General features: G+C 42.1%; 1 protein-coding gene across 1 annotated transcript; it reads left to right on the top strand.

Annotated features, from left to right (window-relative positions):
* Positions 1-606: 606 nt before the first annotated feature.
* Positions 607-16,994, top strand: gpr173 (G protein-coupled receptor 173). Its single transcript, XM_044352948.1, has 2 exons — positions 607-1,444; positions 12,218-16,994. Exon 2 carries the CDS (start codon positions 12,402-12,404, stop codon positions 13,584-13,586), a length of 1,185 nt encoding a protein of 394 aa, XP_044208883.1. The 5' UTR covers positions 607-1,444; positions 12,218-12,401; the 3' UTR covers positions 13,587-16,994.
* The last annotated feature ends 9,099 nt before the right edge of the window (positions 16,995-26,093 follow it).

Raw genomic sequence — 26,093 nt, 5'->3', positions numbered from 1 at the left:
AAAAGTCAGAGGTCATCATATGGCCACCAGGGGCATCTGTACCAAATGTCATGGCAATCCATCGAAAAGTTGTCAAGATATTTCACTCAAAATTAAAAATGACAACCTAATGGCGGCTCCACAGGAGCAGTCAGCAGGATCCTTCATGAATGTCTGTACTAAAGTTCACAGCAGTCAATCCAGAAGCTGTTGAGATATTTCAATATGGACAACTGTCATCCATAGTGCCAGTTATATTCTATTGCATCATATTTTATATAAATATAACTTAATATATTATGCATGAATATGTTAAAATGTATTAGGAAATTATATGACAGTAGATTACTGGGGCATAATGACTAACATGTGCTATAGATACCTCTAAATTCATGAATAATTAACCTCATTATCTCTGCTGGTTCACACTTCTGAAGCAGGAATAACACTGATTCACATGAACTTGGTGAACTCTGCACAGACATAATTGGATTTTTACCAGGACTCTTCCCTTATATGATTTATTTATTTATTTTTAATGTTGACGTAAAGACAGATGTGTTTGTAGATATAAAAAAAATAAGAGCAGGTCCACAGTGAGCCCAGCTCTGTGGTGGGGGCGATGGGAGCTTCGTGCCGCCCCCATTGAGACGTGATTAAAACGGGGCCGGTAGCAGCGGGATTATTCCTGAAACCTGCCGACTACAGTGACGGAGAGCCGGCCGGAGGGGTTTGGGACTCTTGTGTCTGCCGGGCTGCGGGAAAAATATGAGGACTGGTCTCGGTGTGATGTGCCTGCTCGGGGCTTCCTGGCCTCTGAACATTAGCTAGCTGACAGGAGCCATTTGAAATGTTTCTCCGTGCTAAAGGACGTAAATGAACAGCAGACATGAGCTGTTCCTCGGCTTGACTGGAGCGATGCGAGAGGAGGCGCGGCGGCGGAGGAGCGGCAGGAGCTCCACAGGGCGGCTGCTGCTGTCTGCCAGCTCCCACAGATGGCTTTACTGATGCTGCTGTCCGATACCACCGCCTGCGCTTCAGTCTAAGCGAGCCTGGAAATACAGAGTTGACACACCAGGAAAAAAGCCTACAGGAGCGGTGATGAACCCAGTCTGCTGTCACTGGGATCTACTGGCGACAGGCAGGAGCGTCTGTGGAAAACACGGAGACATGACATGCACAAGAAAAAAGAGGAAACGCAGCTTTGTGCTCCTTTAAAACCTTTTGTTTTTTAAAGGGAGTCCGCAACAGGCAGCGCTCAGCCCTTTTTCACACAGATGTGGAGCATTGACACAGCGTCCAAACAGCGTGAGGTGCTGCTGTCTGTCTTTATTCACTGATTGTTGGGAGCTTTTCGGTGTCGGTGTGTTGGAGCAGCCAGGTGGATCGCTGTAGCCCGTTATTCTCGCAGACCGCAACAGACGGCCTGCCTGCCACAGTCTGGAGGACGAGCGGCCCACAACAGGTAAGCAGCACAACATGACTACCATTTTGTATTGCCTACAGGTCCCTGGACTGCGAAATGCCATGCTGCCTGCCTCTGCATCCCTGCATGCCTTTTTATTATTTGAGTGGGATAAGCCCTGCTGCTGTGTCTCTCCGGCAGCCTCCTGTAGGCCCCAGACTATGGCAGCTCACTGGGACTGCCACCTTTTGTCTGCCTCAGTCTCTAATAGGGGGGATGATATGATGAGATGTTGCATTATGCAGGGCCAGTCTTTATATTTGATGCATGCATCACAGCAGCATAAAGCGGTCAGTGTGACGCTTGTGTTGTGTTGATGATAAATAACAAGTCTCCAGCAGCTGTAGGGCCCGGCTCAGCACGGGGACAGCCAAGTGATTTAATATCATTTGCTGTAATGTGCCCCCCCCAGAGAACATAGCGCCACCTCCTGAAGTAATACAGGCTATGAGCTGAATGATTTGAAGCCATGCGGGCTCCTTCATGCTGGACTGCAGCAGATGCACAGTGGCTCTCCAGTCCCCATCAGACCTGTAGGCTCCATGTGAGGAGGCCTGACGGGCCCCGCTGTCAGAGACCAACTCTTTCTACATCTCATCCAGTGAGCTTTGTCGCCTCCTCCCACAGACATCAAGCCAGAGGTACTGGGCTGCTGTTGCTACCCAGTTCCTGACAGTGACTCTGCCCTCCGCCGCCAACCACCTTCCAGCTTCATAAAGCCCCTCCTTCAAGACACACAGCCTCTCACACTTCCCCACAGCTCCCAGCCTGTGGAGCTATGAGGGCTGCAACTCCTAAAAATGACCTCATAAAAACAGTCGATCAAAGTGTAATTGATACATTTGATCACAATTTTGACAAAACAGCTTTGTTGTTCATCACGCTGTGTTTGCTATTCATTATTCAGTGTTGGCATCTGCATGATTTGTCCTTTTAAGCACCATGTGATTTCTTCAGGTTGGTTTTTTTTTTCAAATTAAATGTCCACAAAGGCTCTCCCCAGTCCTCAGAAACAGCTGATATGACACCATTTCCTGGACGGCGCTGACACACATCAGTCCAGTGATTCATTAAATGATTAATTCAGACATTCTTCAGAGATTTCTGACCTGAAAAGGCAACACCACAACATTCGGCCTAGTTTGCATGCTAACACGATCACAGTGACGAGGCTAACATGCTGATGTTTTGCAGGTAATGTCACTACATGTGGAGGCTCTGAAGCTACGAGGTAACCCCTTAACGCACAACTATGAATCCAGCTTAAGTGGTTGATTTGGCAAATAGACGTATGGTTTTAGGAGAGTTCACAATTTTTCAAGTCTGAACATTAAAGCTGTGTTTCTTGCTGTAATCATTCCTCCTGTTCATACTGACCATTAGAAGATCCCTTCATAATGACCTTACAATGGAAGTGATGGAGGACAAAATCAAACAAAATTAAGCTTCAGCGTCCAAATGAGTCAAATCAAGTAGATATCTTTCAACGTTACAGTCTTTTTAGTACCAAAGTTCCTCTTTTTGTTACTATACTTCCACCTGCAGCTCAACAGGGAAACACTGTCCGAGGAAACACAAAGAGGGAATTTGATGCTAAAAAGACTGTAAATGTGTCAGATATCCACTTGATATGACTAACTCAGACTGATGAAGCTGAATAGAAGCTTCACACAGACTTTTAAATGACTGTGTGGACACACTGTGGATTTTATCCTCCATCACTACCATTGAAAACACATTTGAAGGATCTTTTTAATATCCAGTATGAACAGGAGGAATGATTACAGACACCTGACTGCTGCTTTAACACACACTGGAAAAACAAACCCCTCCATCTGCAGCATACAGCTGCTTCCTTAAGCTTTTCAATGAGAAGTCCCCCACACAGTTATTGAGACAGTCCCAGATGGGGCTAAGGTGTAGGGGTCTGTATGTCTCGGATGAACTGTTGTCAGATTGTCGGGCCGCGTCTGAAAGCCCATCCCATCTCACATCCTAACTTCACACAGTGATGTCTCAGGTGTGTGTAGTTGTAAAGTGGGCAGACTCTCTGTTCTCATTCTTCAGGTTTCCATGAATGCCGCGAGGAGAGACTGTCCCCATTTCAGTGATTATTGCTGGGAATGTCCTGATCCTGATCCTTTAAGATTAGACATGGGCCAATAAGAGTCTGATCTGATACATTTACATAGCAGCAGAATATATACACTGTTTATTTAATATGTATCTGACATATTGAAATAGCAGCTGTTGCCTTTTCACAAGCTACTTAATCCAAATACTGAAGGTCCTGATTCAGAACTATTAAAGTGAGCAGCTTATTTGTTATTGATAAATTATGCAAAATATGTCATTTCAACCGCTGGAGGTCTCTCATTCAAAACAATAACAAGAGACAGAGTGTGATGGTGGTGTGAAGTAGCAAGGGATCATGGGAGTTGTTGTCTTCATTATTAAATAACCAGCTTCTCTGGGATAGGATTACTCCAGCCTTCATCGTTCAGGATGTTTCTACTGGGAGCCGAATTATCCGCAGAGGTCTCGTCCTCTCCAAAAACAAACAGATTAAAATCAGTAAAAGATACTGAATGAAGCTGTTTCACCGAAAAAATCAGTGTTTCTCTGACGATGTTTGGTGACCACCGGACTTCCTGGAGGGGCTGTTAGCCGAGCTGCTGCTAACGTTTGTCCAGTTTATTTCTCTGATAACTTAAGATCCAGACGTCCAATGACTAAAATCCTTCTTCTGGCTAAAAGATATAGTTAAAAACCACCTAAATTTATCATGAAAATGTGACTTAAAACTAGATGAAAGTCCATTTATAACAGTTTGTGTGGAACAACCACAACGCCGATGTATTATCTTGTATGTGTGTAAGTTACTCTTTGGTAGACGCCATTGTAGCGGACAAACACAGCGCCGCCGTATGAATCTGGTGTGTGTTTACTCTTTGTTAGAGGAGGTATGACGTCATCGACAGGCGACCAAATGAAACGGTCCGTTACTTTGATTAAATTACAGATTTCTCTGAGTTTGAATGTAAGTACACAACTCAACAACATATATAACATAGGTCTAATTGTTAATTAATGCGGAATAATTACATATTATAGCTTTAACTGGAGAATGTGACTCCTCAAATTGATGTGTGGCGATCTTTTAGAGAGAAGACAAATCACTCTGTTGGAGTTGTGGGACCTTGTTAACCAGCAGTCTTTACCAAAATGTTGCTGCAGATAAAATCTATTTTTTTGATCACAATGTCAGACAAAATGAAGAAAAGTCCAGGTTCATGACAGCAGCAGTGCTGAGTGATCACAGGGAGAGCTCAGGGCACAAAACGTTCTGAAACAGTGACAGAGCCGTGGCAGGAACCAGGAACCCGGAACCAGGAACCAGGGACCAGGAACCAGGGTGTTACAGAGTGGAGGTTCCTCTCACTAATGATCTTTGGAGTACAGACACACATACCTGACAACAGACAAGTTTTAATGTGGCCCATCATCAAGTTACAAACAGAATGAAGATGAATTAGTGAGAAGCTGCTAGCTGAATGTTTCCTACACTGCTGCTCTTAACCAACCAGAGAGAGAAAAACCTGGACTTTGTGTATTTTGCCAAACAACCGTTTGGTTTCAGATGTGATCATTAGATCGATTTTGCAATTGAATATTTAATTTGACTAACTGTAAACAGGACTAATAACTCATGTCACTAAATATCATAAACTGCATCCTTAACCAACATTATCTACGTGATCTGATCATTTTTATAAAACATATTTAACTGGTGAAATAGTCCTTGTATCCTTGGTTATATCCTCTTCTTCCTGCCTTTTGCCAGCACACTGTTGCATTTCTTAGCTCATTACTGCCACCAATAGGTCAGGGGAACAGTGTGAAGGCAGGAATGTGTATCAGAACCAGAACCAGGTTTATTGCCAAATAGTTTGACGTACAATGTGCCTTCGTGTCATAACAGTCAAAAATATTATACAACAGTCAAGTAATTCTCAGGGATGTGATTTTTCCGATGAATCTGGAATTCTGGATTTTCCGAGCTGACAATGTGACCCACGTGAATCATGCAGATCCCTAAAAAATATTTTTTGGGGGGAGCACTGGGTTGGTCAACACCAGTAACTAGTCTACGCCAGGATGTTTGGCTAGCGTGCAGAACACTCACCGGAGCAGTAAATACGCAACCATGTGTTTACTGTGGATGGCGGAGCTGTTCAACAGATTTGTGGAGTTTGTTGGGACAGCAGTGGCTGTTAGCAGTTAGCTCTGCTTGTTAGCTGCTGAATCGCATCAGCAGCGAGCAGCCACCGGACTTCACATCTGTTGATCAGTCCGATCAGATCTGGACTGTCTAGAGAAGGTCTGTGGTTGGTTTGCTGTTTGACAGGCAGGTAGGAGGCTCGGTTATCTGAGTGTCACTGTGCTGTATGTAATCAGTCTGAACTCGGCAGAGTTTTCTCTGATGGAGGTGAAAGTCCAATTTTCATGCGGTTTGTGGTCCCAGTGTTAATCACTGACACTGTGAGAGGACATGAGTTTAAACCTCCAGACTAACAGATGTTCGTCAGGCTGAAATAAAGTTATTTTTCTGCTTCTGAACAGTGAGATCAATAAGTCAGAGTTTAGAGTGAACCTGAGTACAAATAGTTCTTTAATTAGTTATTTATGGTTTCAAAGTTTGAGATTTTGAGCTTTTCAAACGATGATCAGTGTGTGCTCGTAAATCATCCTTTAAACCTGTCAAAAGTCTGCTGGGAGAATGCAAGTCTGTAAATGTGTAGAAATGTCAGTGGGGGTCCTGGGTCTTGTTGATGAGGCTCACAGCAGGCAGGAAGAAACTGTTCTTGTGGTGTGAGGTTCTAGTCTTGATAGACTTCAGCCTCTTGCCAGAGGGGAGTATTTTAAAAAGTTCATATCTGGAGTGGGAGGGGTCGGCCGTGATCTTCCCTGCTCCTGGAGGGATGGCAGGTTGCAGCCCATCACCTTCTCAGCACAGCGGATGATTCGTTGCAGTCTGCCCTTGTTCTTTGGCAGGTTAAACTTCTTCAGCTGCCGCAGGAAGCACATCTCTGCTGAGCCTTCTTGGGGAGGCTGCTGCTGTTCTGCTCCCATGTAAGGTCCTGGCTGATGGTGGTTCCCAGGGAGCAGAAAGACTCCACGGTGTCCACTGAGGAGTCACACAGGTGATTTCCCTCTGAAATCCAAAACCATCTCCTCTGTATTTAGAGTGTTTAGCTCCAAGTTGTTTTGTCCGCGCCAAGTCACCAGGACCGTCCTTTTGTCTTTAAATTGACAGTAGAATCATTCAGGTTGTTGGCCAGGCGTGAGACGTTAATGGAGTCGGAGGCTTTAAGTTTGTAGTTGGTCATTTGTCTGAGGCCTCTCCAGACGGAAGAAGTTTTTAGTTGAGAATTGTTGTTGGAGTTTCTCAGAGTCATTTAGCCTCTTTCACCTCCTTGCTAAACCTGTATTTCACCTCTTTAAACTTGTCCCTGCCTCCACTCCTGAACACCTCTTCCTCTCCCAGCCTTAGTCGACTGAGCGTAGCTGTGAAACCAGGGTTTGTCGTAGTTGTAACTCAGCCTGGTGCATGATGGTATCTACAGTCTCTGTGTACTCATCTAGACTGTTGAGGCCAGTCCTGAAATCACTACAATCCAAACACTAATGAACTGTTACACCTCCTAGATATCCTCACCACAGGCTGAGAGTTTTCATTTCTGTCTGTATGTGGAGATTGATTTTTCCAGATCAGGAGAACAGTTCTGTAAAATCACTGTCACATTGTTATACCAGCCATCATTTGTGTAAAAACAGATACCTTCACCCTTCGTTTTGCCGTAGAGTTCTGTGTCGCGGTCTGCTCTGAAAAGTTGGAAGCGTGCCAACTGCAGTGCAGAGTCCGGTATTGATCCACTCAGCCACGACTCTCTGAAGCACAAAACAGAAGATGAAGAAAAGTCTGTTTTTCCCCAACAGCAACTGAAGTTCTTCCAGTTCGTTGCACAGTGATCGCATGTTGGAGAGAAATATTCCTGATGTCGGAGTTGCACGAATGCACCGGTGCATTTCCCTCTCTGTCTGTGTTTCACTACCTGACCAAAGGCGAGGACACCTTTGACCAGAATGTCCAATAATTCCATAGATGAGGCGAGAAAAGGGGGAAATAAATCTGCATGTTTGTCTTATGTGCTTGTGTGAGCCAAGTACAAAGGGACCCTCTAGTGACCGCAGTACTCCATAGTGTTACTAGTGTTCAAAACCTCCAAAGGATACCTTTTAAAGTTGCACAAACCAACATGTAACATACAGCACCAGTCAAAAGTTTTGACACACCTACTCATTAAAACAATACTGAAGACATCACAACTATGAATTAACACATATGAAATTATGTTGGAAGCAAAACAAATGTAAACAAAGCAAAATATGTTTTAAATTTTTGATTCCTCAAAGTAGCCGCTCTCTCAACCAGCTTCATGAGGTCATCACCTGAATGCTTTTCCAACAGTGTTGAAAGAGTTCCCACATATGTTTGTTGGCTGCTTTTCCTTCACTCTGTGGTCCAACTTATCCCAAACCATCTCAGTTTAGTTTAGGTCAGGTGATTATGGAGCCCAGGTCATCTGATGCAGCTGCATCACTCTGCTTCACGGTCAAATAGCCCTTACAGATACTGGAGGAGTGATTTGGGTCATTGTCCTGTTGAAAAACAAATGACGGCCCCACTAGGCACAAAACAGATGGGATGGTGTGTCGCTGCAGGATGTTGTGGTAGCTGTGCTGCCTCCCCCCCCCCACACCATCACACCACCTCCTCCATGCTTCATGGTGGGAACCACACATGCAGATACCATCCGTTCACCTTCTCTGTGTCTCACAAACACACAACAATTAGAACCAAATATCTCAAATTTCATCAGACCAAAGAACAGATTTCCACTGGTCTAATGTCCATTCCTTGTGTGTCTTGGCCCAAGCAATTCTTTTCTTCTTATTGGTCTCCTTCAGTAATGGTTTCTTTGCAACAATTCCACCCTGAAGGCCTGATTCACACAGTCTCTTCATATCTTAACAGTTGATGTTGAGATGTGTCTGCTACTTGAACTCTGGGAAGCATTGATGTGGGCTCTAATCTGAGGTGTTAACTGGTGATTTCCAAGGCTGGTAACTTTAAGTCGGAGCAGAGGGAACTCTTGGTCTTCCTTTCTTTGGGCGGTCCTCATGAGAGCCAGTTTCATCATTGTGTTTGATGGTTTTTGTGACTGCATGTGAAGAAACTTTCAAAGTTCTTGAAATTTTCAGGGTTGACTGACCCTCATATCTTAAAGTAATGATTAAGCGGTTCTTGCCATAACATAGATTACTACAGTAGTGGAATAGGACTATGTGTACCAAGACTACCTCAGCACGACACAACTGATGGTCTCAAATGCAAGGACAGAAATTCAACCACTTAACATTTGACAAGTTACACCTGTTAATTGAAAACCATTCCAGGTGACTATCTCATGAAGCTGGTTCAGATGTTGCCAAGAGTGTGCAAAGCTGCCAGTGGTGACTTAGAGGAATCTAAAATATAATATAATAAAATTCCAGAAAATAAAATATGAAACTTATTTCATAGTTTTGATATCTTCATTATTGTTCTACAATATAGAAAATAGTAAAAATAAAGAAAAACCCTTGAATGAGAAGGTATGTCCAAACTTTTGACTGGTGGATCAAATGGCTGTGTGTAAGATGAAAAGGGTCACTTGTGCTGATGCAGCCACAGAGAATTATCATCATCTCTGCAGTTGCCCACAGCTCTACAGAACTTTTTAGCCCCTTGTAGCTCACTGTTTTACAGCCCACAACCTCCACTCTCATCAACCTGGTTCCAGCAGCAGCAGCAGCAACAGCAGCAGCAGCAGCAGCAGCAGCAGCAGCAGCAGCAGCAGCAGTAGCTGTTTTCAGTCATAAACCCACTGTTCTCTGTACTCCACCCACCCAGCAGAAAACAGCAGACACATAGTGAGAGACTAGCTGGTGAACATAGTGGAGCATTTAGCAGAGCTGAGAGTGAACATGGTACTTACATTCATCAGGTGAACACAAACATGACTCCAAATGAATGCTAATGTTGCTCTGTGTCTGCTGGATGTGTAAACAGGCAATGTGTACCATATCAACTTCATAAGGCCACAGATAATATATCTAACAGGTGAGGTGCATGATCCTCAGTTTCTTGTGTGTTGCTTCCCGGTGTTGCTTTAAAAAGATTGGGGCATTTACCGTTCAGTGTTAACAATACCTATTATGACAACTATTTTAAATGGAGAACCAGATCACAGTATTTTAAATTAGTAATTGAAAGATTGGGTTTTAATCAGTCTTAAAAGATAGGCTCATATTTTCATGTTTTAAAATAACAGTCAGGTGCACACACGGACATTTAAAGAGGGTTTTCTTGCCATAATGTCACAGCAAAGAACCCTGGGAACTTGATGCTATTGCTTAGATATTAACTCTCATGTCTGGGGTTTCCAGGGCCTGGCTGCCTATGCTTTCATGATGAGTGTTCAGCTGCTAGGCTAAAGGTTAGGTATATGGACTTCGCTGTTGCCTCGCTGCCCCCGCACTGATGCAGTGCCCGTCACTCACTGTGATCTGACACAGCTTAGCTTTGGTACTCCATTGACAGTTCATTTGTTTCCATGTAACACACAGACAGTAACTTGAAAACAAAACTCCATTATGAGAGCGGAAAACCCGATGGACCCTCTCTGTCTCCGTCACAGTAATCAAAAACCTTTTCCCAAAACCAGGTCCCCACACCAGTCCTGAATTGTCTCTCATGATCACTCTGGCACGTCCCCCATTCAAAATACAGCTATGTGATAAGGTAAGCCCGCCCCCCTAGCCTGACAGCCATGCAGGACAGCCAATAAGGAGATGGTGTGCCTGTTAATGCTGACTATTAGTCAGTATTAAAAGATCCCTTCATAAACCACTTACAGTGTAAGAGATGGGGGCCAAAATCATGAGTGTATTTTTTTTTTCCCCTAGTGGTCACACACTATATTGCAGCCCTGCGGCCCAAAAAGTATTTTCCCATTTTGTCCTCCATCACTTCCATTGTAAGGTCATTATGAAGGGATCTTCTAATGGTCAGTATGAACAGGAGGAATGATTACAGCAAGAAAAACAGATTTCAATGTTCATTTGGGCTCCTGACTGTTGGTTTTAAGACAGACTTGAAAAACTGTGAACATGTCCTTTAATGCAGCTGTCAACAACTGGAATGAAAAAACATGCTGTTGAGACTCTAAATGTTGTGCAGTAGTAGCAAAAGCAGTTGAGTGCTGACATTTTGAGTCGTCATAGAAGGATCAGCAAAGAAAGCAGAGATGTACCAAATAACCACCATGTCCATCACTTTCTGTGTGTACAACTGAGTCCAACACTGTTAAAACTGTAACTGTTAGTTGTTATCCCCATTTGTACAATTCATTGTGTTGAGACAACAAAAACGCACAAAAAGACTGAACTCTTTTGACGTCCTTACTCAGTGTTTGGTCTCGTGTTCCTGTGGAGATAAAACACCACAGTGATGAAGGCTGTAGTGCTTCAGACACGGTCTGCTCTCTCTGCTGGTTACACCTTCACAGAGGATTCAGATCCCTTCACTTCTTGCATATTTTATTGTGTTTAGATCAATCTGTTCTCAATTAGCCATAATGACAAAGTGAAACATGTTTTTAGAACATTTTGCAAATTTACTCTAAATCAAAAACTGAGATTCTCTGTATGTATAAGATGACTGAAATGTGTTTATTGATAATCTTAGTAACTTGGTGTTTTTAAAGAGTTTTAGTTGATGGACCCAGTTTTTTTTTCTTTACTGGTTCACCGGCTTTTTATGACTATTATAATTCATGTTTTATCCATCATTACTTTGATTGGCATTAGTTTGGTTTTCTTTCGTCTTCCTCTTGGCTGGTTTTATTCCTCCTGCTTTAACTTCTTTATTTGTGACTGTGTGGAGTATTAGAGGTTCATGTAAACAGATTAGCCTTAAAACCTTGAGACCTTTACCAGATGATGATCAATAGCTGGGTTACACTACATGGGCAAGTAACCTGTTTCAAGTGATTACTGGCCTTTATTTCAAAATATTTCCTCTGTATAATGTTAATTATTGATTGTTGTGTATATATTTGGCCCACATCAGTGTAGTAATGAGTTAAGATACTGTTATTTGACTTGTTTATCATATCCAAAGATAATTGCTGATTTGTAAAATAGAGGCATCCCTAAAAGAAAGAAGAAAATCACCCGTTGCTGCCTTTTAGTTCTTGTACATATTCATACTGACTCACTACAGACATAAAGGGTGAAAATGTTTTGTGCTGTAATATTACAGGCGGACAGTTACTGTTTGGTTGCTACATTTCACCCATTTCAGTTGCATTTGAATGAGGAACTAAAATACACAACAACACAACTGTTTAAACTACTTTTCACTGTCCAATGTGTCAGGAAAACTCCCTCCACTCACATATGCCCATAGGTGTTGCCATGGTTACCAGATGATCTTACATAATTCCTAACATGAGTAATGCAAGAGGCTGAGATGGCCTTCCTGACAGTTTATGATTAGCAGATGGATTTAATCGTTAATAATTCAGTGTAACATCACATGTACTATTTACTATGTGTGGACTCCACAGACCTGTCCAAACTCCTAATTCTCTCTCTTCTTCACAGTTTTTTTCAGGCTCTTGGAGAGGACCAGGACATGAGCCGACATACAATGGGGCAATGTGGATTGAGGTGTTCCTGTTCCTTGTGAACTGCAGGTGGGAAGCCACCACGAGGACGAAGGAACGACTAGCAGACGGAGGAGGCGGTGGAGGAGTGGTGGCTTTGGTGTCTGAAGGAAAGGTGCTATATGGGTGGGGGGGCAATCGGGATGGCGAATGGAAACGAGAGCAGCGAGGGGCCTGCAGGACCCATGGCAGCAGTGGTGGCTACCACAGGAGGTATGGTAGCAGAGAGTCCCTCCTCTGCTCTCTCTACCTACATCAAACTGGTGCTACTGGGGCTGATCATCTGCATCAGTCTGGTAGGCAACCTGGTGGTGTCTCTGCTGGTACTGCGGGACCAGGCCCTGCACAAGGCACCTTATTACTTCCTGTTGGACCTGTGTCTGGCAGACACCATTCGCTCAGCCATCTGCTTCCCCTTTGTGCTGGTGTCTATAAAGAACGGCTCAGCCTGGACCTACAGCGTGCTGAGCTGCAAGGTGGTGGCCTTCATGGCGGTGCTCTTCTGCTTCCATGCCGCCTTCATGCTGTTCTGCATCAGTGTTACACGCTACATGGCAATTGCACACCACCGCTTTTACTCAAAGCGCATGACATTCTGGACATGCGTGGCTGTGGTGTGCATGGTGTGGACGCTGTCTGTGGCGATGGCTTTCCCGCCTGTTTTTGATGTGGGCACTTACAAATTCATTCGCGAGGAGGACCAGTGCATCTTTGAGCATCGCTACTTCAAGGCTAACGACACGCTAGGCTTCATGCTAATGCTGGCTGTGCTCATTCTAGCCACACATGTTGTCTACATGAAGTTAATCCTCTTTGAGTACAAGCACCGCAAGATGAAGCCAGTCCAGATGGTGCCGGCCATCAGTCAGAACTGGACCTTCCACGGGCCGGGGGCTACTGGCCAAGCAGCAGCCAACTGGATTGCGGGCTTCGGCAGGGGTCCGATGCCACCCACCCTGCTGGGAATCCGGCAGAACTTGCACAACCAGAACCGGCGCCTGTTGGGCATGGAGGAGTTCAAAGTGGAGAAGCAGCTTGGCAGGATGTTCTACGTGATCACCCTGCTGTTCCTGGTGCTCTGGTCTCCCTACATAGTGGCTTGCTATTGGAGGGTGTTTGTCAAGGCTTGCACAATACCACACCGGTACCTCTCCACCACCGTGTGGATGAGTTTCGCCCAAGCCGGTGTCAACCCTATTGTCTGTTTCTTCCTTAACAAAGACTTGAAGAAAGGGCTTCTTTCCCACCTACCAGCCTGCTGCAGGACTAAACCTCATCTGCCACGAGAGCCTTATTGTGTCATGTAAGCAGACATGATGATCTGAACATGAGAAAAAATAAGGAGCAGCCAACAGATGTGTTGTGGGAGTGATTGCTTGAGTTATTTTGGCATTTGATTCAATGCAAGCTACTTTGAAGCAGTGGGTGTGAACTAGTGAGTGTCATGGTAAAAATCCTGGAAGGGTAAGCATGTATTTTCATCTACGAACCCTTTTTTCACTCAAAACAACAGCATACATGGAGTCAGACCTTGACTTTTGATAACAGGGGAAATATATTTTAATAGCAAAACATGCAAGTAATAATGCAGTCATTGTGGAAACCAAGCCAGACAAATAGCCACATAACATGACATAAGCTGCTTGATGAAGAAGGTCAACATGGCCAATTAGAAAAGCCCTGGATTGACACAAATGCTGTTTGAGTTGGTTTGGTGACTGAGAGAATGCAGAGGAGGTTTGCTAAGAAGCAACTCTTCTGGTCAAAATCTAAATTTTACTATCATGCTGGATTAGTTTGTAAAGCCAGATGATGTTAGTTGTATTAGCCTCTATGAATGTTTTCAGTGATTTCTTACATTAATACATTCTTACATTTTGTTCATGTGCTAGAGCGACACACGAAACGAGGGAGAGATATGCAACAAACATTTCTGTTCATAGTTGGCGTCTTAACCCCTGATCTACAGGGGGGCCCCCTAACGGCACATTTTTAATTGGTATTTCATTTTAAATATTCGACAATATTAACTGAAAAAAAAAATGTTTTCCAGTAGTCCATGAGCTTATCATTTAGATTTCCCAACACTCTGTCCAAAGACATTTGTTCAGCTGTTTAACTTTGTAGAGACAATTAAAAAGAATGAAGCTGAAGTTTTTAATAGTCTGATGGGACTCAGTTGAAATGATACATTAGACACATTACTGTATGTCACATTCTGGCCTGAAAATGATTTTAAAATCATGTGTGTGTTGTTAAGTCTTTAAAAAAATGAGGAAACACTGTATTATTGAACTCAGCAGAGGGAACAAAGGCAGCCCAGCCAGATGGTTTAGAGTTTGTAATGAAATCTAAGTGCTCCTATGAACATCGTCCACACATATCATTACTGCTTCTTGTGTCTGAAGCAAACACGTCAGTGACAGGAACACCAAGAAATGCTGTGCACCAGCTTTGATGACTTTTGATGTATTTTCTTTGCGCTCATCTTTGTTGACGAGTTATCCATGTCTACGCTTTCTGAACCTGTTACTCTTTGTGAACTGAAATAGACTGGATCTGTTGATCTGTTACAGGGGACAGCAGAAGTTCTACTGCTGATACACACGTGTGTTTTTAATGTGCAACTGATCAGCTCAGTTAATAATAAGAAGTTGATTACAGCAGCTGGTTATAGCCCACTACTATTCCTTATCTGAGCTTTGCACTTACAGATGGTGCACGAAGGATCTCCAGTAGCTGGGATCAGATACTGAGGGTGTGTCAGAAGTCACTTCCCATCGGCTACCAAGTGCACTTTATTTTCTTTACGCCATTTTGAGTGTCTGAATGTTAAGTTTAAAAAGTATGAACCATGTAGTGCCCTCAAATTTGTCATGTCCAGAGCAGGTACACTATATTTGTGTACCATCACCTCTGGTCTTACAGCTGTGTGTAAACCAGCTCTCTATATTTTGACAGAGGAGGATTATATGAAGCTGGATGGTGACACACAGCTGACAGACTGTGATAGTGTCCTGTGTTTTGGACTCTCTGTTCCCTCAAAGTCCAGCAGTATCAAGACGACAAGAAGATTTTCTGCTGGTCAGCTGAGCAAATTTACTTTGTGATTTACTCTGTCCCCACATACACATCTGTTCAAATCCACTGAAATGACTAGATTCTGTTCTGAAATTTTGCTGTTTCAAATGCTGGTGTTACTGGGCCTTTAGTTTTTGTGATGTGACTGCACTTGTCACTGATTATTCCTGTCTGAAAGCTCAACTGACTGAGTCACTACAAGTAGCTATGAAGTGTTAATTATGTCTGACTGAGAGAACGAGGGAGAGAGAAATAAAACAGCAGGAAGAAAACTGTCTTGCTGTCTGAAAATCTGAGTAAAAAAGAGCTACACTGGGCCGAGGAGGAGAAATGTTGTTCTATATTAATAAGCCAAAGTAAAACAGACACTGCAGAGTAAATATAAGTATCGTCCAGTCTGCAGAAACTATGTGGTGATAAAGTCTCCGCAGGATGTTTTTGTCTCCAAACACTCTTCTTGGCACATTTTCATTCTGTTTGTCAATGGAAAGAAGCAAAACTTCCGTCTGTGCCAGTGATGCTACCCTAAAGCATTTCGCTTTCATCTCCCGTGAAACACAAAACATACAATAAGGAATTCTCTCCCGCCTCAAAATGAAATGCTGTGTGTTTAGATTTTTTTCCGAAGGACAAATCAAAAGTTACATCTGTGAAACGCGTTGACTGAAAAGAACTGACTGCTGAAGAAAATATTTTCTAGAGAGACTTCATGTAACTGATAACTACTTCAAGCTCTCCAGTAACATGTCGACAGGTTTCTTTTGTTGCATGTGAAAGACCGTAGATAGCACGTGAAATGTGAAAATACACAACCAAAGCACAGGCCAGGCTGTCTCAGCTGCAGCAGACACTAACGAGTAGGGGAACCAGTAGCTCGGTGTAGGGCTGATGATATGACCAAAAACACCTGGGGTCGATTCACGATTTAAAATTGATTTTTGATTGTAAAATGCAGGAGTTAAACAGACAGTTGAGCAAGAACAAGTAAACATCTGCACCACCTGCAGGCCGTCATCATTACGTATAAAATACAGGTTATCACACAGATATTTATCCAGTTTAATAATCAGTGTGAACACAGACAGAGCAGGAAGGTCGGCTAACAGATCTGCTGCTAGCTAGCGTTAGCTACCCAGCAAGTAGAGACAAACTGAACAAAAGTAGAATCATGAAACTGTTTCGTCAACTCAAATCACTTCAACTGTCCTGAGATGATACGTCATCGAGAAACACGAACCGAGAGCAGAGATGAGTCATTTTCAGTCCTGTAAACTGCAGCAGGTGAACATCATAGATACAGAATATACATGTAGATATCACATCGCTGCTAGTCATTGGGTCAACGTGGCCGCCATATTGCAACAGGGGGGTAGCTGCACCTCTGAATCTCAACCTGCTCCTACAGCTGTCATAGCTCACTGAATTGTCAATCAATCAATCAATACATTTTCCAGCAGCCTGGGTTGTCACAAAGTACCAGTCATTCATGTGTAATACAGAATACTTGTTGAGCAAAAATGATTGTTTTCATACCAAAATACAAAGTAACAGCAGGCTGGTGGACTACGGTCCACCTTCTGTAGTTATTTTATTTCCTGTTTTGACTACTGTGCTCATTTAAATAGTTTTGAAGAGTTTTATTCATATTTTCACAGGCAGGAAAAAAGTGTCGCACACTCTGGTTCCAAATGTATTTCTCTTTTATTATTCAAGATCAACGATCACAGCAGGACACAGATATACCGGTTTGTTATACAGGCCGCACCCCGGTAGCACAGCTGATGGTGATCAGATAATCAGGTTTCACCATTATGGTGAGAAAAAACAATCAGATCTTCAGCAGATGAAGACTTTTAACAAACAGTGACAGGAACTACAGCCAATCAATTGTCTTCATATCAGGTGACAAACATCTTGTTTCATAACACATATAGAGATTAAAGATAAGTTCATGATGTTCATCCAGAGCTGAGCTTGAACTTTGCTTGAACTTTCTCTGTATATCTATTAGAAACCTTCTCAAAATCAAAACATATTTGAATGTAAAACTTTAATCTCACTGTTTGTTAAAGGTCTTGATCTGCTGAAGATCTGATTGTTTTTTCTCACCATAATGGTGAAACCTGATTATCTGATCACCATCAGCTGTGCTACCGGGGTGCGGCCTGTATAACAAACCGGTATCTGTGTCCTGCTGTGATCGTTGATCTTGATTAATAAAAGAGAAATACATTTGGAACCAGAGTGCGTCTGCTTCCAGTGATCAGCACCTCACTACAACCCTTTGCTGTGTGTTACTTTTCCACTATATTTCACACACACACACACACACACACACACACTACACTGACATTTCCAAACTATTTCCATATACAGTAAGTTATGTCATCAGTGGGCGCCAGTTGTAACAGTTCACATCCTGCCCAGTCAATCCGTTTTGTAAAAACAAAACCAAAAGCAGCAGAAAAAAGCAACTGAGTCGTGGGCTGCATGTTTGTGATGAGAGACATGATCTAATCTCACGCAAGTTTAGTCAACATGAGAGCAGCGTTTATTCTGAGGGAGACGGTGGACTCTGTGTGTGTATCCAGGTCTGCCATCAATAAATGGAATAATAATAATAATACATGCAAACTACAAATTCACTTCAGTCATAAAATCACAATAGAACTGCAAAGATTAATAGTCACTTAACATTGTTTATAGTGAGAGTGAAATAACTACTGGTTCATCCAAAGTCTGGTGTCATCTACAGTAGAGAACGTGGCTGACGTGGCATCTACGTGTATATGTGGGTATAAATGTCATCTAACTATCAGTTTACAGGACTGTGGCAACTCAAAACAGCAAACGTAGCAGCTGTCATCTACCAAAAATAGATTTTGTGCACATTGTTATAACTTGATTTTTACAAAAAGTTGAACAGATCAGATCCGATAAATGACTCAGCCATCCGTCGCTGCTGGGAAATGAGCTTTAATACCAACAGCAGCCTCCTGCTGGTTTGATGGTACGGGAAGCTCAGTTCTGCCCGTTTTTGTCAGGAAAATGACAAGAAGTTGTAAATGTAACGACAAAACTAAAAAATAGTCGATATTAAAATGAACATTTTGACTTTTTAAATCACAATTAGGAGGTACCAAATCAAAAAAGTTGACTTTAAAAAATGTCAACATTACGAGACCGTTTTAACATTGTTGAACTTATTAAAACTAAAAATAGTCACAATTGTGACAAATGAAAACTTCATTATAATTATGAGGAAACAAAGTCTCAGCACAGAGTCATAAACACAAGAGACCATCTCACCATCTATCCAAACATCTAATGAAAACTCTGGAGATTATTTTAAAGCAGCTCGTAAGATCACAAGATCAGTCTGGTATCGTGTGCTGACGTCTGATTGGACGGTAGAGACGCGGTGAGATCATTCATCATCATCACTTCACGCGGAGCGCTGAAGGAACGGAGCTGCGGTAGACGGCACATGTGCTGCTTTATTTTTGTACAAATCTAGATAAATCAATGAACTGTGCTGCTTTCTTATTTCTCTCTGAAAGTGTAACTTTGAAGCAGAGTTCAGGTGGCGTAGAGGACAGAAAACAGAGATTGTAATCTGTCAGTGAACATCTGAGAACGTGACAGAACCTTAAGACTGAGGACAAACAGCGTGTTTTGGAGTTTGAGGTGCTGTGCTGCTGTGGCGTATCTGACACACCCGACAACAGCATGCCACAGAGTATCGCTAATCTTCTTTTTACGTTCAGAATTATGGCCTTACTCCATAAAAAAAAAAAGTCAAACCAATGCAACCAAGAGTAGACACGCTGGTCTCTCCTGTATGCACTGAAGTTACTCGAAAGGAGGAAACTAAACACTGTGTACACTAGTGACATTTGGAGGACATGTTGCTCTTCCCATTGAGACCTGGAGCAGCTGTGCTCACGGACACATGATGATGGGAACGAGGGAAGAAGGAACTTTCACAGGAAGAAGAGACTTTTCTATTTCAGACTGATGGAACAGAAATCCAGCCTCAAGGATGTTACTGAACCCCGCTCTGGATTTTGTGGGATTGTTTTTCTCAGTTGTTTTCCTCTCAAATATCAAAGTGGAGGGATGAAGGAAAAAACAACTGGTCTTTCCATTTTCATTTGTGAGACGAAGCCAGAAACCAGTGTGGATTCCCAGTTGACGCTGGAGAGGCCTGACGATGCTTTTTTTAGTTGCCTCAGGCAGATTATCTTTTGTAAATTTACTGTGACCTCTGTACTATTTAGTGTGTATTATATTGACAGCAAACTAACTTTGAAATGCAACGGAGGAGTTCCTGATCATTGTATTTTTACTGTGTGTGTGTGTGTTTCTATTGGCAGGTATGAATGTGTGTATGTGTAAGATGATGTTACATGAATGACAAAGGAAAGTGAGAGCAGGTGACAAATTGCATCTATGCTTCCTCAGTGTTTCTCATGTTGACTCTGTTTCTGACACAAAGATCTGAATGTGTTTTAAAACCCAGTTAACTGCAAATCCCTTTTTAGAAAACATCAACGAGGTTATTAATTGGAGAGTTTTTTGTACATATTTAATGAAGGACGGGCCAAACATGATTACATACACTGGCTTCTTTCTGAATGTTTCACTGAAGAATCCATAAATACATAAAACATGAAGCCTAAACTGAAATGTACATACAACACAAGACCTGGAAGTTTCACTCTGACATCAAATCAGCAAACTGTCCCACACAACTCTGAAGGACTCCGCTCGGGTCCTGTTCTTGTAGTTTTTTCGTCATCATTTCTATAAATAACAGTAAAAATTGTAGTCACCGAGTCAACATCTAATTAATAATAACAACATTTAATTTGTTGCACACTTTTCATTCATAGTGAGACTCAAAGTGCTTCAGTATTAATAACAGAACAGTGAAGTGAGATCCGAGAGCACAGTGAGATCAGCAAGAAGGAAGAAATGATGCGATCAGATCATAATTATATGATTATATTAGTCAGCCTGACCAATAGAAATACTGACTTAAACCACAAAAAACCCCAAAAACAAAAAATCCCCAAGTTATAATAAACTGGAACGATCCTCTAATATTTGCCTTTTGTCTCATAGATCGACACTTTAGGGCCCAGTGACACCAGTAATCAGTGTGAATGTGAAACTTTCACACAAGACAACTAATAACAGTCTGTTTGATACGATGTCACAGAGCAGCTGAAGATGTTTCTCTCTCACAGAATATAAATATAAAAACTGAACAAGCGAACACCAAGTCTGGAAAGATATTTTCTTATCTTGTGCACACAGATAATCTTTCAGGACGTTTCTACAATCAGCAGAGTGATCAACGATGTAAACTTGCTTGTTTACACGAGTTCACCAAAGATGAACTTTAATGCCTCCATTGGATCTAGTAACTGTAATAATCCATTCCCGTGTTTTTAATGTGTACTAAATGATTTGCTGTCATGTATGCTGGTGTGACTGGGCCCCAGCAGCTGGAAATGAGCCAGATACCAATTTGACAAGTGAATGTGGGACCAGTCTTTGTTCCGCTGTGTGTGCACTACGTCTGTGGAAGGAAGAGGGTGTCAGCCCGTCACCGCTCCACAATCTGCTTCATTCTGACATTAAAGTAGAACGTTACGATCTCATCTTTGTGCATCCTGGAGTCAAATATCATTCACCAAATACCAAAAGGTTTGAAGGGTGTGAAAGGAATTTCTTCTGACCACCGAACATCACGGAGGCAAGTCAGACGCTGCGGTTTCCCTTTGTTCTGTATTATTAAAAAAGTGGTTGAGCTATTACGCATGTCTCTGGCGATTTATGATTTCTGTTGTCAGTTTTGTAATGAAAATAAATTTCATTTGAAAAGATCAGGACATTATTATGACTACCGATGGCAGGGTCTCCTAGACGACGACGACGATGATGATGGTACATTGATTTCACAAACATATTTTGCATCCTGTGCAGGAGAACCATGTCTCAGAAGATGGATGTAACGTCCTGTTTTGGAAGCTGAATGATGATGATGATGATGATGATGATGATGATGGGGCAGCACCACTGTTCCCTTTAATAACTGGAAGGGTCGATACCTGTACTGGTATCTATCTATATAAATACATGTGCTTGTATTTGTACAGCGGTTCTGTCTCCAGACCAGCTCAACATCTCCGTCCACAGACAGCGTCCCCGTTACCCTGGCAACGCACACAGCACATCCACACAGCTTTCACAGTAATATGAGACCTTTCAACTCTGGTTGGTGCTTTCACACCAACTGTCACTCCAACTATTTACAGCGAACGCTCTTAAAATGACGCTTCGACCTCTTTCATTACATTTACAGTTCAGTACATTTACTCAAGTACTGCACTTGTTTTGAGGTACTTGTACTTTACTTGAGTATTTCCATGTGATGCTACTTTATATTTCCACTCCACTACATTTATTTGACAGTTTTAGTTACTTTTCAGATGAAGATTTGACACAATGGATAATATAACAAGCTTTTAAAATACAACACATTGTTAAAGATGAAACCAGTGGTTTCCAACCTTTTTGTCTTTTGATGTCTTACAAAAAGCAGTGTGTAGTCGGGGTCACATTTCACATGTCTATGAGTTGTTAACAGCTCCACCAAATAGTGATTTTTCCCTCTAAACTTCTCACATGCTTTCATTTCAATAAATGTTCAAATGATCCAATATTTCAGCAAAAATCAAAGATTAGAGAAAATCAACACACAGCAGATATTCTTACAGTCCTGATATTAGAGTATCTTGTGTATGAGGTTGACGTGTGGATAATATTCTGACCTGCAGGATGAATTCTTCCATTTAGGATGTTGGAAGGAGCTGAACACCTGATGAATACTGATGCAGAAATATTCAGCAACTGACTGAATAATATTGAGTCAAAATTTAATCAGCAGGAATGAAATATGATTTTAAAGAAACAGATTTAATTTCCTTTAAACTGAAATGTTTCTGCTTCGTGTTAAAGCTACATGCTGATCTGTGAAGCTACAAAACTTGACACACTAATCTGGTGGAGCAGAAACTACTGTAGTCAGATCAAATTGTTATTGTTAAAAGGATCACATCAGTGGTTCGTCTGTATTTTACATTACAGATGTTTAAAAACCATGTATGTAGCTGCTAACTTACATTGGTTTCTATTCCTCTCAGTTTGTACACCATCAAGACTGGATCCAGCTGTGAAAACTATCACAGTAAACTTCAAGTCTGCATGAATTGAACTATTATGAGGTAACACAGTGCAGATGTTTTGAATCAATCTGCACTTCTGCTGCAATACTGTGGAACAATAATGTAACATTGACAAAGATGAACGTAGCCTTGATGCTAACTGTGAATATGTACATAACTCACAACACGGCCAGTTACACTTGAAATGAACTAGTTTGTACCAAGTGTCTTCTGACCACACAGAGTTTGTGTATCTGTTGTGAATGTCGACACACAGACGGGATGAAAAGCTCGCTGTCACAGAGGCCAGATGTGATGAACTGTAGAAATGGAAACAACTGGACAATCTGTGAAGTGACTGAATCAGAAAGTTCCAAAATGTGTTTTCTATGATCTGACAGCCTTTAGTAAGTTAAAGTTATGATTTTCATATCATACAGAAATGAAATGGTATCCTGTGGATGCCTCAAACGTTCAAAAAGCAGAAATGTTTCAACCATACTTCCAACACCTGGTCTCTGGTACGACATGGACTCACTCACAGCAGAAAGACTCTTACATGTGGGCCTGTGTTGTTTTCAGACAGACTTGAACCAGTCCAAACATCAGACAGCACATCGTTCAGTCATCTGACCCAGACTCAGACCATCTGGCTTGTTCACCTGTGTCTCTTCACTCAGAGCTCAAGAAGTCCTGATCCTCCACAAATCCAATAAGAGGTGGACACACTGATCACCACTCTGGCCTACATCCTCACTGGAGGAGTCTTTAGAGCAGCGCTGACGGGACCAATCACAGCCTGACTGTGTTAGTTAGGACCGACTGTGATGTCATAACCCTCATTTCAAGCTAACCTACCTTACATTAATAATAATCATGATAACTTTATTTGTAAAGCACATTTCACACAAGAAATGCAGCTCAAAGTCCGTTCCAACAAAAGAAATGACAAGTGTTTCACATGAACATAAAAACATGTATAAAAACCCTGCATGACAACACTAATGTGACATAAGATAGAAGATAAACCCACTTAATAATAATAAAATAAAGTGAAAATACAATATACAGAATGTGTAACTTAAAGTATTTCACCGTCTGTACACAATCTGTAAATCGGCGCCGAGGTCTCATAATGAACTCCCTCTGCCCAACGGACGCAGACTTGCCTCCGGTCTTGATTAACTGAAATAAGCCTCTTTCAGCTTCCCCCAGAACGTCGTCCCACAGGTTTAACCTCACTGTGGGTCTTATCTGTGTCGGGCTCAACCCGAAGCTGCCCCAGAAAAAAACACCGTTAGTGGTGCTGTGGGGTTAAAAAACACACCACAGTCACACAACCACTGACCTCAGTACCAGTGTAACATAAAACCCTCTGACACATAAAATAGAATACATACTGAATAATACATAAACATAAACATATAATACAAAGAATATATAAAGTAAAATACAACGTTTTAAAAGAACTGTGAAGCTGACTGAGAGAAAAGCTAATTAAAAGCTAAAGTGAGGAAATAAGTTTGGAGCTTTATTTTAAAAATGTTTGGCGAGCTGTCCTCTAATTTTCTTTCTGTTGCTGGAATCTCCAATAAACCAGCAGCAGATGATCGCAGTGTTCTTAAAGACAAAAGGTTAACAAGGGAGTTAGCGATGTAGCTTGGTCCTAGGCCATTACAGGCTTTGTATGTAACTGGGAGGACCTTAAAGTCAGTTCTAAATGTTACAGGAAGTGGTTCTGTGGTTCTGGTTAATAGCCGAGCTGCAGAGTTTTGACTGAGCTGAAGTGTTCTTTTTGGGGGAGGCCAGAAATGAAGGCATGAATTAGTTTGTCAGCATCTTTTTGGTTTATAAAAGGTCGTTCTACTTGTTTCTAAAGTGGAAAAATTATATTTTTGTCACTTTATTAATGTGGGACTGGAATCTTAAGACAACATCAAGACCAAGGCAGATGTCATGTTCCTCAGACACGAGATCTCCAAGGCTGACATAAAACTTTCTCCCTTTGATGTTTTGAATCAGTTTAACACACAGACAGAAAGACCGACGCTCTTCTCCAGATGATTGATTAGGATATCATGGCCGACAAATCAAACGCTGCGTTCAGGTTCAGAGGATAAGAAACGAGACCTCGTTTTCATCAGTTTAGTCTGAGGTCTCTGAGTATTTTACTGTTAAGATGTTTTATTACTGTTGGTTCATTCTACACAACAGTGTTCATCTATCAAAGTTAAAAGACATCAAACATGAAGGAACATGTTCTTCAAACCAGGAGATCAAATCTAAACACTTCCCGTCATGTTTACTCTGGCAGTAAACATGACATCACTACAGGATAAATCAGGATAATTTCATAATTATGTGAAGATATTATGCAAGAAGGATCCTCAACGTGCTGCTGCATCAGATCTTTTACCAGAGAACGAGACTCGACATCAGCTTCACTCAGAAATGTTTTGCTTCTTGTTCCTTCGTTGGATGTTTGTTTTCAGTTCATCTGCTGAATAAAGTTTCACCTTAAATCTCAGTCTAACTTGTGTACATACAAGCGTGATATGTGACATCACAACAGTGTTATGACCCTCAGTCATTACTGTGTTTCTGCTTCTACATTAACCTCTCTCTCTCTCTCTCTCTCTCTCTCTCTCTCACCCCTCTAGTGTGTACTCTGACTGCGTGCAGGTGCTGCTCCCTGATTGGCCCGGGTGCCGGGATAGCTGATGGCTGATTGGCTGGGGCAGATGATTTAAACTCCAGCTGATGCCGGCTCCCTCCCCCCCCTCTCTCTCTCTCTCTCTCTCCCATTTCCAACGGTGGCGCCCGTCCTGCTAACTTTAGTGTGTGTGTTAGTCACATGTATGTGATCGGTACAGCCAGGTCTGTTCATCTGTTAGACGGTAGATCCTTGTACGTTGTAAATATTTGCACAAATGTAAGTAGCAGTCAGAGTTAGTAGGAGTGAGAAGCCCTTTTTTCAGGGTTTAGTTTACTTTAGTTTGTTGTTTTGAGCTCAACTCTGTAAAATAAACCACTACAATGACCTTTGACGGTTGTTGGGACTGGGAAGAGCGGTTTCCCCTCGACTGGGGACGTAACAATAGGAGGAACTCATGACCCACATTCAGCAGTGTTGGTGATGCTTTAGTTGTAGTTACATGATTTTGTCTACTTGTTTCACCAGTGCAGCCAGTATGAAGGACCAGTCCTCCCTGAAGACTAAACTTTTACATTTTTCCATCACTCGTTTCATGTATTTGTCCTGATAACGAGCAGATGGATGCGGGGTGTACCATGCGCTGCACTGTGTTGGTTGATACAACAGGAGGAAGTGAAACTCCAACATTTCCTGTTCAATGTGTCTGTGAAGCTACATCTGGTCTAAAGCACCATCTAGTGGTCCAGAGGGTTTCATACTCTCAGAGTGAAGACTACAAGACATTCAACACTTTCTTGTAAAATTTAGCAAAACAAACTCCAACAATGAAAAAAGGTAGTCTG

Source organism: Thunnus albacares, chromosome 5 (genome assembly GCF_914725855.1).
Source record: "Thunnus albacares chromosome 5, fThuAlb1.1, whole genome shotgun sequence".
In the NCBI taxonomy this organism is placed as follows: Eukaryota; Metazoa; Chordata; class Actinopteri; order Scombriformes; family Scombridae; genus Thunnus; species Thunnus albacares.
The sequence above is the reverse complement of the archived record's forward strand: the minus strand, read 5'-3'. Positions and strand labels throughout refer to the sequence as shown.